Raw genomic sequence first — 13,894 nt, 5'->3', positions numbered from 1 at the left:
AAGGAATATATCTCGCTAAAAACAAACTAATCAAGCTGCAATTAAAGGTTCACAAAATCCCCAACTTGGAGAACATAAGTAATATTAAAGGAATATATCTCGCTAAAAACAAACTAATCAAGCTGCAATTAAAGGTTTATAAAATCCCCAGCTAGGAGAACATAAATAATATTCAAGAAATATATCTCGCTAGAAACAAACTAATGAAGCTGCAATTAAAGGTTTACAAAACCTTCAGCTAGGAGAACATAAGAAATAGTCAAGAAATATATCTCGCTAAAAACAAACTAATCAAGCTGCAATTAAAGGTTTACAAAATCCCCCGATAGGAGAACATAAGAAATAGTCAAGAAATATATCTCGCTAAAACAAACTAATCAAGCTGCAATTAAAGATTTACAAAATCGCCTGCTAGGAGAACATAAGTAATATTCAAGGAATATATCTCGCTAAAAACAAACTAATCAAGCTGCAATTAAAGATTTACAAAATCCCCCGCTAGGAAAACATAAGTAATATTAAAGGAATATATCTCGCTAAAAACAAACTAATGAAGCTGCAATTAAAGGTTTACAAAATCCCCAGCTAGGAGAACATAAGTAATATTCAAAAAATATATCTCGCTAAAAACAAACTAATCAAGCTGCAATTAAAGGTTTACAAAATCCCCAGCTAGGAGAACATAAGAAATATTCAAGGAATATATCTCACTAAAAACAGACTAATAAAGCTACAATTAAAGGTTTACAAAATTCCCCGCTAGGAGAACATAAGTAATATTCAAGGAATATATCTCGCTAAAACAAACTAATCAAGCTGCAATTAAAGATTTACAAAATCGCCCGCTAGGAGAACATAAGTAATATTAAAGGAATATATCTCGCTAAAAACAAACTAATCAAGCTGCAATTAAAGGTTTACAAAATCCCCAGCTAGGAGAACATAAATAATATTAAAGTAATATATCTCGCTAGAAACAAACTAATGAAGCTGCAATTAAAAATTTACAAAATTCCTAGCTAGGAGAACATAAGAAATAGTCAAGAAATATATCTCGCTAAAAAGAAACTAATCAAGCTGCAATTAAAGGTTTACAAAATCCCCAGCTAGGAGAACATAAGAAATATTCAAGGAATATATCTCGCTAAAAACAGACTAATAAAGCTACAATTAAAGGTTTACAAAATTCCCCGCTAGGAGAACATAAGTAATATTCAAGGAATATATCTCGCTAAAACAAACTAATCAAGCTGCAATTAAAGATTTACAAAATCGCCCGCTAGGAGAACATAAGTAATATTAAAGGAATATATCTCGCTAAAAACAAACTAATCAAGCTGCAATTAAAGGTTTACAAAATCCCCAGCTAGGAGAACATAAATAATATTCAAGTAATATATCTCGCTAGAAACAAACTAATGAAGCTGCAATTAAAAATTTACAAAATTCCTAGCTAGGAGAACATAAGAAATAGTCAAGAAATATATCTCGCTAAAAACAAACTAATCAAGCTGCAATTAAAGGTTTACAAAATCCCCCATAGGAGAACGTAAGAAATAGTCAAAAAATATATCTACCTAAAAACAGACTAATCAAGCTGCAATTATAGGTTTACAAAATCCCCCGCTAGGAGAACATAAGTAATATTCAAGGAATATATCTCGCTAAAAACAAACTAATCAAGCTGCAATTAAAGGTTTACAAAATCCCCAGCTAGGAGAACATAAGTAATATTCAAGGAATATATCTCGCTAAAAACAAACTAATCAAGCTGCAATTAAAGGTTTACAAAATCCCCAGCTAGGAGAACATAAGAAATATTCAAGGAATATATCTCGCTAAAAACAGACTAATAAAGCTACAATTAAAGGTTTACAAAATTCCCCGCTAGGAGAACATAAGTAATATTCAAGGAATATATCTCGCTAAAACAAACTAATCAAGCTGCAATTAAAGATTTACAAAATCGCCCGCTAGGAGAACATAAGTAATATTAAAGGAATATATCTCGCTAAAATCAAACTAATCAAGCTGCAATTAAAGGTTTACAAAATCCCCATAGGAGAACGTAAGAAATAGTAAAAAAATATATCTACCTAAAAACAGACTAATCAAGCTGCAATTATAGGTTTACAAAATCCCCCGCTAGGAGAACATAAGAAATAGTCAAGAAATATATATAGCTAAAAACAGACTAATCAAGCTGCAATTAAAGGTTTGCAAAATCTCCCGCTAGGAGAACATAAGAAATATTCAAGGAATATATCTCGCTAAAAACAGACTGATCAAGCTGCAATTAAAGGTTTACAAAATCCCCCGCTAGGAGAACATAAGAAACATTCAAGGAATATATCTCGCTAAAAACACACTAATCAAGCTGCAATTAAAGGTTTACAAAATCCCCCGATAGGAGAACATAAATAATATTCAAGGAATATATCTCGCTAAAAACAAACTAATCAAGCTGCAATTAAAGGTTTACAAAATCCCCAGCTTGGAGAACATAAGTAATATTAAAGGAATATATCTCGCTAAAAACAAACTAATCAAGCTGCAATTAAAGGTTTACAAAATCCCCAGCTAGGAGAACATAAATAATATTCAAGAAATATATCTCGCTAGAAACAAACTAATGAAGCTGCAATTAAAGGTTTACAAAATCTTCAGCTAGGAGAACATAAGAAATAGTCAAGAAATATATCTCGCTAAAAACAAACTAATCAAGCTGCAATTAAAGGTTTACAAAATCCCCCGATAGGAGAACATAAGAAATAGTCAAGAAATATATCTACCTAAAAACAGACTAATCAAGCTGCAATTAAAGGTTTGCAAAATCTCCCGCTAGGAGAACATAAGAAATATTCAAGGAATATATCTCGCTAAAAACAGACTAATCAAGCTACAATTAAAGGTTTACAAAATCGCCAGCTAGGAGAACATAAGTAATATTCAAGGAATATATCTCGCTAAAACAAACTAATCAAGCTGCAATTAAAGATTTACAAAATCGCCTGCTAGGAGAACATAAGTAATATTCAAGTAATATATCTCGCTAAAACAAACTAATCAAGCTGCAATTAAAGATTTACAAAATCGCCTGCTAGGAGAACATAAGTAATATTCAAGGAATATATCTCGCTAAAAACAAACTAATCAAGCTGCAATTAAAGATTTACAAAATCCCCCGCTAGGAGAACATAAGTAATATTAAAGGAATATATCTCGCTAGAAACAAACTAATCAAGCTGCAATTAAAGGTTTACAAAATCCCCCGCTAGGAGAACATAAGAAATAGTCAAGAAATATATATAGCTAAAAACAGACTAATCAAGCTGCAATTAAAGGTTTGCAAAATCTCCCGCTAGGAGAACATAAGAAATATTCAAGGAATATATCTCGCTAAAAACAGACTAATCAAGCTGCAATTAAAGGTTTGCAAAATCTCCCGCTAGGAGAACATAAGAAATATTCAAGGAATATATCTCGCTAAAAACAGACTAATCAAGCTACAATTAAAGGTTTACAAAATTCCCCGCTAGGAGAACATAAGTAATATTCAAGGAATATATCTCGCTAAAAGAAACTAATCAAGCTGCAATTAAAGATTTACAAAATCGCCAGCTAGGAGAACATAAGTAATATTCAAGGAAGATATCTCGCTAAAAACAAACTAATCAAGTTGCAATTAAAGATTTACAAAATCCCCCGCTAGGAGAACATAAGTAATATTAAAGGAATATATCTCGCTAAAAACACACTAATCAAGCTGCAATTAAAGGTTTACAAAATCCCCAGCTTGGAGAACATAAGTAATATTAAAGGAATATATCTCGCTAGAAACAAACTAATGAAGCTGCAATTAAAGGTTTACAAAATCCCCAGCTAGGAGAACATAAGAAATAGTCAAGAAATATATCTACCTAAAAACAGACTAATCAAGCTGCAATTAAAGGTTTGCAAAATCTCCCGCTAGGAGAACATAAGAAATATTCAAGGAATATATCTCGCTAAAAACAGACTAATCAAGCTACAATTAAAGGTTTACAAAATTCCCCGCTAGGAGAACATAAGTAATATTCAAGGAATATATCTCGCTAAAACAAACTAATCAAGCTGCAATTAAAGATTTACAAAATCGCCAGCTAGGAGAACATAAGTAATATTCAAGGAAGATATCTCGCTAAAAACAAACTAATCAAGTTGCAATTAAAGATTTACAAAATCCCCCGCTAGGAGAACATAAGTAATATTAAAGGAATATATCTCGCTAAAAACAAACTAATCAAGCTGCAATTAAAGGTTTACAAAATCCCCAGCTAGGAGAACATAAATAATATTCAAGTAATATATCTCGCTAGAAACAAACTAATGAAGCTGCAATTAAAGGTTTACAAAATCCCCAGCTAGGAGAACATAAGAAATAGTCAAGAAATATATCTCGCTAAAAACAAACTAATCAAGCTGCAATTAAAGGTTTACAAAATCCCCCATAGGAGAACGTAAGAAATAGTCAAAAAATATATCTACCCAAAAACAGACTAATCAAGCTGCAATTATAGGTTTACAAAATCCCCCGCTAGGAGAACATAAGAAATAGTCAAGAAATATATATAGCTAAAAACAGACTAATCAAGCTGCAATTAAAGGTTTACAAAATCCCCAGCTTGGAGAACATAAGTAATATTAAACGAATATATCTCGCTAAAAACAAACTAATCAAGCTGCAATTAAAGGTTTACAAAACCCCCCGATAGGAGAACATAAGAAATAGTCAAGAAATATATCTCGCTAAAAACAGACTAATCAAGCTGCAATTAAAGGTTTACAAAATCCCCAGCTAGGAGAACATAAGAAATAGTCAAGAAATATATCTAGCAAAAAACAGACTAATCAAGCTGCAATTAAAGGTTTGCAAAATCCCCCGCTAGGAGAACATAACAAATATTCAAGGAATATATCTCGCTAAAACAAACTAATCAAGCTGCAATTAAAGATTTACAAAATCGCCAGCTAGGAGAACATAAGTAATATTCAAGGAATATATCTCGCTAAAAACAAACTAATCAAGCTGCAATTAAAGGTTTACAAAATCCCCCATAGGAGAACGTAAGAAATAGTCAAGAAATATATCTACCTAAAAACAGACTAATCAAGCTGCAATTAAAGGTTTATAAAATCCCCCGCTAGGAGAACATAAGAAATAGTCAAGAAATATATCTTGCTAAAAACAGACTAATCAAGCTGCAATTAAAGGTTTGCAAAATCCCCCGCTAGGAGAACATAACAAATATTCAAGGAATATATCTCGCTAAAAACAAACTAATGAAGCTGCAATTAAAGGTTTACAAAATCCCCAGCTGGGAGAACATAAGTTATATTCAAGGAATATATCTAGCTAAAAACAAACTAATCAAGCTGCAATTAAAGGTTTAGAAAATCCCCCGCTAGGAGAACATAAGAAATAGTCAAGAAATATATCTCGCTAAAAACAAACTAATCAAGGTAAAATTTTACCAAGAATTGTTTAACACCTACCATGATGTACCTTTTCTGTAGGCATTTTAATATCATTGGAATCTGTTATTCTGAAAACTTAAATTCAATGAACCATGAGTTCAATAATCGAGTGGCTGTATAGAAACAGAAAGGCTGAATTATTTCATGGGAGGCAGTAAATAAGAAGCACCTAGTCACCCAAACTAGGGATTGACTGTTATTCTTATAACACACTACAGTATAAAATGTGACGAATATTTTGTGCTATCATGCGGAATCGAGCTAGTCTCCACGGTTGCTTAATTCAGTGCACTACCAAACGGTGAACCAACGCCCGACGATTCAAAGAAAAATCGATTGGAGAAATAGAAAGGAATAAATGATTGATCTAAATTTTAACCTTAAGTAAAGCGAGTGAATGAACAAAATCACGAATAAAATATGCAAGAGTAAAGATTAGCAAACCTTATCACGACAATGTTTAATCGTGACCAGCGTGACAAGTATGACCACCACAGCAGATCAATAATTCTCTCGTGCTGTAGGGAAGAAGTACCTCTTTCGGTGAATTTTCGAACTAAGTTGGTTAAACTGTCTAATGACTTGAATTTTTACGAAACAAAACTCGTTAAACGATCAATTAAAGCGATCTATTCACTCACAAAGGCAAGTTCAACTTAAAAATTATACAGATGTTTAGAATGTTAAGTCACAAATTCAAAGAGCTTTGAAATTTATTCTTTATGTGTACTTGGTTTGATGAAAATGCTTATTAATCTCTAACTTTGTTTTTAATTCCAGAGCAATGAAAGCAATAACTACTAATACTAATTTAAAGAGTCAGAGTGAGATATGTATCATATACAGATAACACAATGTAACAAATTTTTACTTTTTCTTGTTCCTGGTCAGAAAGTGTTATTTCTCAACTACTTACGCCTAAAGTAAATGGAAAAGACCTATTTTTCTCTTCAGACTTTGCTATTGTGACTTATTGGGAGCGTATAACGAAAACATGATGGGATACTATATTTGGGGGTTGATACGTGAAAGTGATTTACATTACAGCTGCAAATCTCGAAAAACTACTCACTTCTAAACATTTTTGTATAACTTTAGTATAAATACATATAAATCTTGATTCATATGTTGTTTTATACAGTCCTTATGTAAATGAAAATGTGCAAATTTGCCCGTTTTTGCATAGAAAATAGGTTAATTTGTAAATGTCATTAACCAGGTCACATAAGCAAAGTTTGAAGGAAATAATGACCATTCTCTGTACTTTTACAACACAAGCAGTTAAGAAACAACACATACTATCCACGAACAATATTTGTGTCGCATAGTGTAATTTATGTTTATGTCCTCGTGTGCTACCATTTAGAAGAGGCTCCCACACCACGTGAAAACGTTATTAACATCACGATTTCAAAAAAAAAATATATATATACTGAGTGATTTTCTTTAACTGTAAACTTGATGCAATACCGTTGTTTTCTTAGTCTAAAGCTATAGAATGGGCTGTCCGTACTTTATCCAATTGTGCCACGGGTTATTGCGTTATAGGATGGCAAACTCACCACTGATCCACCAGGAGACTTAGTATTTATTTGTTTGTAATTAAGAGCAACGCTTCACAGAGGGATGTTTGTGCTCTGTTGACCCCGTACATCGAAACCCGGATTCTAGCTTTCTTTAATTCGCAGACGTACCGCTGTTCTACTGGGGGGAATTTATCATTGTTTTTTGAAAGTACTAATTTCGGCCCGGCATGGCCTAGCGTGTTAAGGCGTGCGACTCGTCATCTGTGGGTCGCGGGTCCGCATCCTTGTCGCGCCAAACATGCTCGCCCTTTCAGCCATGGGGGCGTTATAATGTGACGGTCAATCCCACTATTCATTGGTAAAAGAGTAGCCCAAGAGTTGGCGGTGGGTGGTGATGACTAGCTGCCTTCCCTCTTGTCTTACACTGCAAAAATAGGGACGGCTAGCACAGATAGCCCTCGAGTAGTTTTGTGCGAAATTCAAAAACAAACAAACAATCATTGTTTTTATGACTGTTTAACAGCACGCTTTCTTCACTGGCACAGCGGTATGTCTATAGACTCACACCACTAGAAACCGTTTTTCGATACCCATGGGGACAGAACTCATATTGTCCATTGTGTAGCTTCTTGCTTAGTTACAAACAAACAAAGTTTAACAATATAATTTCCGAAGATAACAGTCACCAAAACCTTCTTCCTTCGACTAAGACATTGAATGTAAAACATATTTCACTGTTGCTTTTAATTAAGCACATAGTTGCACAATGAGACATCTGTGACTACAACCCGATTCTAGCGTTGTAAGTCTGCTGGCTTACTATGCCACTGAGGGGGTCAGATGTTTTATACTTAAATAGAATATATTAGTAGCTTTTCCTAGAATTAGAAGCCAAAAGTAATATAGAGGTAAATAACCAACGTTTTCTATATATTGTGCACCCTAGTGGCTCATTAACACTTCCAACATTTAAGGCTTAACATTTCTTAAAAATTCTCGCTTCACTTCATTTCCAAAAAAATATAATTCTTAAAGGGCATGTATCTCAAATGTTGAAGTTTCCTATTGACTGTTTCAAAATTTGGTAGGCCCGGTATGACCAGGTGGTTTAGGTACTCGACTTGTAATCTGAGGGTCGCGGGTTCGAATCCCCGTCGCACCAAATATGCTCGCCATTTTAGCCGTGGGGGCATCATAATGTGACGGTCAATCCCACTATTCGGTGGTAAAAGAGTAGCCTAAGAGTTGGCGATGGGTGTCGATGACTAGCTTCCTTCCCTCTAATCTTACACTGCTAAATCAGGGACGGTTAGCGCAGATGGCGCTCGTGTGCTTTCCGCGAGATTCAAAACAATCCAAATTTGGTCAATTTTTTAAATTTATTTTCTAATTCAGGGTTAAATAAACACCATGTTTTAGCTTTGAAGAAGTAACATTTTTTCATTAAGCTCTTAAAGTTGCGATCTAACTATTGTTGGATTAATTTGGCGCAATCCATGATTTTAAGTTTTTTTTCTTTAATACACAATATCTATACCTGTGCGTTTCATAAAATATTTTCTTTAAAATTACCATTTTTTTATCCTTTACTATTTTTTTCTAAAATATTTGTCCCTAATCATTTTAAATATTTTTTTTGTAGAATAATGGTCTCGATTTAAGCATTTAAACAAAAATACTTTTCCGTTAAATTTCTTAAGGCTTAAGCCATATTCTTTCTTAGACATTTTAGCTGTATTCGGTTTCACTTTATTTACGAGTTAACTTCAACGAGCTTTAAGAAACAGGAAATTTTATTTAAATATTTTAAGTCTTGAAGTTATTTATACATTTAGTCCATCTTTAGATTTATTTTAATTCTGTAACAACTTGTTCTAAAGAAGTTCACATTAATGATTTATGTCATTTGGTAAATAAAAAGTTTTTTATTTATTTGTTTTAAGAGTACTAAGCGACTCAGAGGGTAAGTCTGCAAATTTTCGATGCTTAAAACTGGATTTCGATACCTATGGTAGGCACAGCACAAATAGCATATTGTGTAGTTTTTATTAAACAACAAACACACTTTTATTTTGTATTTGTACGGAAATGATTTTGAATGTTATATATATAGTTAAGCCTTGTAGCGGATTTGCCGATTGAGCTGGACATGCACCTATTTACACTTTTATACTACAGCCCTAAAACGTAGTCCTAATAATGGATTCAAGTAATAACAGCTTTCAACTTCGGGTGATAAACACTCTATTGCTATAAAAAACTACAAAACTTACAATAAGAAAACTCGAGTTTGTTAAGAGAATGTCTTTATATTATTTCGTTTTACCTCCGCTTGGAGTCAGGGTCGCAAAAACAAATTCAGCGTCAGTAATTCCCGCATCATTGTGAGCGGAAACTGATAGGGTGTACCACGTGCCAGGACTCATATCCGTGATCATTATGTCCTGCTGATTTGGTAGAATGTTGTTAGACACCAGTGTCCACTCCACCTGCACCCGCTGTCTGTACTGGATGACAAAAAAGTTGATTGGACAGCCCCCATCTTTCCAGACACTTAAATGGAGGATAATGTAGGTGGAGTTAGTCGTGATGAACAACGTTTTATCTGGAGAAACTGGAGCTAAAACGGACAAATAAAAGCAAACTGTTTACAATAGTTTTGTAAGAGAAAATGTGTACAGATATAAGCTTTCCGAAGTTTAAGTACAAAATAGAAGTTAGATATAACTAGATAGAAGTTAGGTACAGAGTTTTATAAATTATAGTCGGTGAATAAAAGCAGATATTTCTATCTCTGAACACAGCTTTCTGTTCCATTCTACAGTTAAAACAGTTAATATTGTCAAAGTAGATAAACAAAAATTACAGAATAATGATAAGAGTTTTATTTTTATATAGAATGGAGTTGCATGGAACATAGATTCTACTTCTGTGTTTCTTTCATTTTTCAACAAAACTTCCAATAATAAGAAAATTGACGCACAGTATAAATGCAAACAGGCAAAAAAACTTACAGAGGTAATACTGTATTTATTAAATAACTTAAGCCAACTTTAACCACACAAACTTCATTTTTCTAACATTTTGCAGTTTTATTAACACTTGAGCTTTTCCTGAAAAGTTATCCAGTGGTTCAGCCGTAAGCCTGCAGGTTTCCGACGCTAAAATCGGATTTCGATACCCGCGGCGGCCAAAGCACAGACATCCCACATAAGATGCCATTTGTGAACGGTTTTATCTATATTTAGTAGTGGGGACCGGCATGGCTAGGTGGTTAAGACACTCGACTCGTAATCTGAGGGTCGCGGGTTCGAATCCCCATCACACAAAACATGCTCGCCCTTTCAGCCGTGGGGGCGTTATAATATGACGGTCATTCCCACTATTCGTTGGTGAAAGAGCAGTCCAAGAGTTGGCGGTGTGTGGTGATGACTAACTGCCTTCCCTCTAATCTTACACTGCTGAATTAGGAACGGCTAGCACAGATAGCTCTCGTGTAGCGTTGCGCGAAATTCAAAAACAAACAAACAAATTTACTAGTGCCAATATCTTTGTTTCTACTTCCCCTTCCTTCCCCTTGTTTTGAGTTGTATGTCTATATCCTTTTCTATATTCAGTTAGCGCTTTATAATAATTTTCGCGTGTGTGACGAAACAGGACTGTTTAATGTTCGAGCATCTCTGGTTTTCCACACACACATATACAAAACTTATAGTACCTTAGTGAGCGACTTACAGGTAATCCATTGCGCCGGCTTGTGGTTGACAACAATCAAATTTCCTGAGAATTCCAGGTTGCGAAAATAGTCTACAATTACTTATTCTAAAAATGTTGCTCCAAGTAATATTTGCCCGGCATGGCCAAGTGGGTTAACGCACTCTACTGGTAATATGAGGATCGCGGGTTCAAATCCCCGTCACACCAAACATGCTCGCCCTTTCAGCCGTGGGGGCGTTATAATGTGACGGTCAATCCCACTATTCGTTGGTAAAAAAAGTAGCCCAAGAGTTGGTGGTGGGTGGTGATTACTAGCTGCCTTTCCTCTAGTCTTACATTTCTAACTTAGGAATGGCTAGCGCAGATAACCCTTGTGTAGCTTTGCGCAAAATTCAAAAACAAACAAGTAACATTTTGGTAAAGGTTTACAGCAGCTTTATGGAATTCTCCGAAATTTAGTCCTTTTGAGAAACCGTTTTTGGTTTTATGCTCTTACAGAAATTAGGGAGAGAAGTGCTGTCGCTGTGTTTTGGTTTACTTGGAATTTCAGATTCACAATATACCAATTAGGTGAGTTTTAAGTGCACTCGAAAGCCCAAGAATGGCGTACCTGCGTTTATTAACTTAATCAGGAGGTTTCTGTGTACTCAAGTGTCTCTCAGTAGCGCAGAGATAAACTCTCGAAGACATATTTTCTTTGCATGTTTGTAGTTAAGCCTGAAGCAACACAAAATGGCTGCCTGTGCTTTTCCCACCACGACACGAGTATCGAAACCCATTTTTTAGTAGTGTAAGTTCATAGCCACACCGCTGTATGCCACTAGGAGCGGCCCATTGTGAAGATTTGCGCTAAAATGAGTAAAAAGTATTCATTTTTTATACATTCAACACAAAAGACACTTCCTTTAGTGTTTCGTAAATGTAACATAACACTTTTAAAAACTTTGGATTTGTGAGATGATGTTGTTACACTTACGGCTATTGTGTTGTCATAGAAACAACAAAAACGTTACGAAATTGCTCATTTTTATCCCGTCGCACCAAACATGCTCGCCCTTTCAGCCGTGAGAACGTTATTATGTTACGATCAATCCCACTATTCATTGGTAAGAGTAGCCTAACAGTTGGCAGTGGGTGGTCATGACTAGTTGTCTTCTCTCTAGTCTTACACTGCTAAATCAGGGATGGTTAGCGCAGATAGTTCTCGTGTAGCTTTGCGCGAAATTCAAAACAAACCAAACCAATATTAAAACTTCGAAAATTCTGCAAAAATCTGAACAGTGAATTTCACAAAAGGCAACTATAATATGTAGTTAATATTTTTTTGAGTGTTTTGGCTTATAGTGAAATTAAGTTTAATTTAAATTATGTACACAGAATGACAAAGTGTCTTTACCGTGGCCCGCTGTTTTAGCCGAAATTGTCTTGCTTGGTTCACTCTTTCCCACGACGTTAATTGCCACTAAGTAGAATTGATAGATGGCGCCACAGTGTAATGACAGCAGCGTGTGAGTGTTTTCATCTCCATCAATATTAATCTGTTGCCAACTCTTCATTCCTTCGATTTTGTGGTTCAGGATGTATTCTAATTTTGATATATTCGGTTAAGTTAGAAAACAAAAAAATTAAAAAAATGAATAAAATATTATTTGTTTTACTTGATTTTTAAGCCTCAAGTTCCATTATAATATTTCTATAAACGTAAATAAAATAAAATAACTGTTGATGTTACCTGAAACTGGGCAGTCTGGATCGTTTGGAGCATCCCACGTCACCGTGATAGACGTTGCCATGGTAACAGATACTTTTAACGAAGGTGTAGATGGACGATCTATGAAGACAGCAAACATATATAATTACATTTTTTTTTTCAATTAAAACCGGAAACAGTATTCTTGGTTTTGGAATAGCGTCAAAACCTATCAGTTCTAAGTAGATTGCAACTGAAAGGGCCTGGCATGGCCTAGCGCGTAAGGCGTGCGACTCGTAATCCGAGGGTCGCGGGTTCGCGCCCGCATCGCGCCAAACATGCTCGCCCTCCCAGCCGTGGGGGCGTTATAATGTGACGGTCAATCCCATTATTCGTTGGTAAAGAGTAGCCCAAGAGTTGGCGGTGGGTGGTGATGACTAGCTGCCTTCCCTCTAGTCTTACACTGCAAAATTAGGGACGGCTAGCACAGATAGCCCTCGAGTAGCTTTGTGCGAAATTCCAAACAAGCAACTCAAAGTGTGAAGAACAAGTTGCGTTGGAGTTGATGACATAACCTCTACATAAAAAGGAATTTTTCAACTTGAACGGCATGTTATGAAGCACGTGGGCTAAACCGTTACGTCAGAGATCTCCAAGATTCAGGCATAACTTAATTGTCTTTAAATTTTAGTTATTGACTAGAGGGAAGGGGGCCAGTCAGCAGTTTGCGTCATCGTAAGGGCTTTGTTCGGTTCGTTAAACGAAACAACGGGAGGATCCGGCTTGGCCAGGTGGTTAAGGTGCTCGATTGGTAATCCGAGGGTCACGGGTTCGCACCAAACATGCTCGTCCTTTCAGCCGTGGGGGCGTTATAGTGTTACGATTAATCCCACTATTCGTTGGTAAAATAGTAGCTCAAGAGCTGCCGGTGGGTGGTGATGACTAGCTGCCTTCCCTCTGGTTTTACACTGCTAAATTAGAGAGGGCTAGGTGCAGATAGCCCTGGTGTAACTTTGCGCAGAATTCAAAGCAAACCAAACTAAAACAATGGGAGTAACTACTACTATTTTTTCTTTTAAGCGCCAATAACAGGAAACAACATGTTCAGAAACATCAAGTCTCGATTCCCCAGAACCAATTGTCTGCAGTTCGACACGTTTCTAAGTGTGAAACAAACGAATAGGAACAAGTAAATATAAAAAAAACAACAGCTATTAGGCTCACGACAAGTGTTATTTAATTATGATGTTTTTATTTGTATCTATGTCAAAGCTACTGAGATTCCCTGCAGCCGTCCATAATTTTGGACAACTGACCAGAGGTAATATTCATGCCAATATGCTGACTTTCATTCATATAACACACCCATAGATTATGGGATGTGATATTCAATGGATTCGAATATGTATCGCCAACACCGGAAACCAGAGTTGTACTACAATTC

The 13,894-nt window shown here is 35.4% G+C and overlaps 1 protein-coding gene across 1 annotated transcript in view; it reads right to left on the bottom strand.

The window, feature by feature from the left end:
* LOC143245778 (cell adhesion molecule Dscam2-like) overlaps positions 1–12,592 on the bottom strand; it is a 38,145-nt gene extending 25,553 nt beyond the window's left edge. The window contains exons 1-3 of the mRNA XM_076492033.1: positions 12,493–12,592; positions 12,157–12,345; positions 9,370–9,663 (exon numbers count right to left, since the gene is read on the bottom strand). Of these exons, the coding sequence (XP_076348148.1) occupies positions 9,370–9,663; positions 12,157–12,345; positions 12,493–12,553 (544 nt within the window). The 5' untranslated portion in view covers positions 12,554–12,592. The remainder of the gene's footprint in view (positions 1–9,369; positions 9,664–12,156; positions 12,346–12,492) is intronic.
* Positions 12,593–13,894: the final 1,302 nt, after the last annotated feature.

This window comes from Tachypleus tridentatus, chromosome 3, assembly GCF_004210375.1.
Source record: "Tachypleus tridentatus isolate NWPU-2018 chromosome 3, ASM421037v1, whole genome shotgun sequence".
Lineage (NCBI taxonomy): Eukaryota > Metazoa > Arthropoda > Merostomata > Xiphosura > Limulidae > Tachypleus > Tachypleus tridentatus.
The sequence above is the reverse complement of the archived record's forward strand: the minus strand, read 5'-3'. Positions and strand labels throughout refer to the sequence as shown.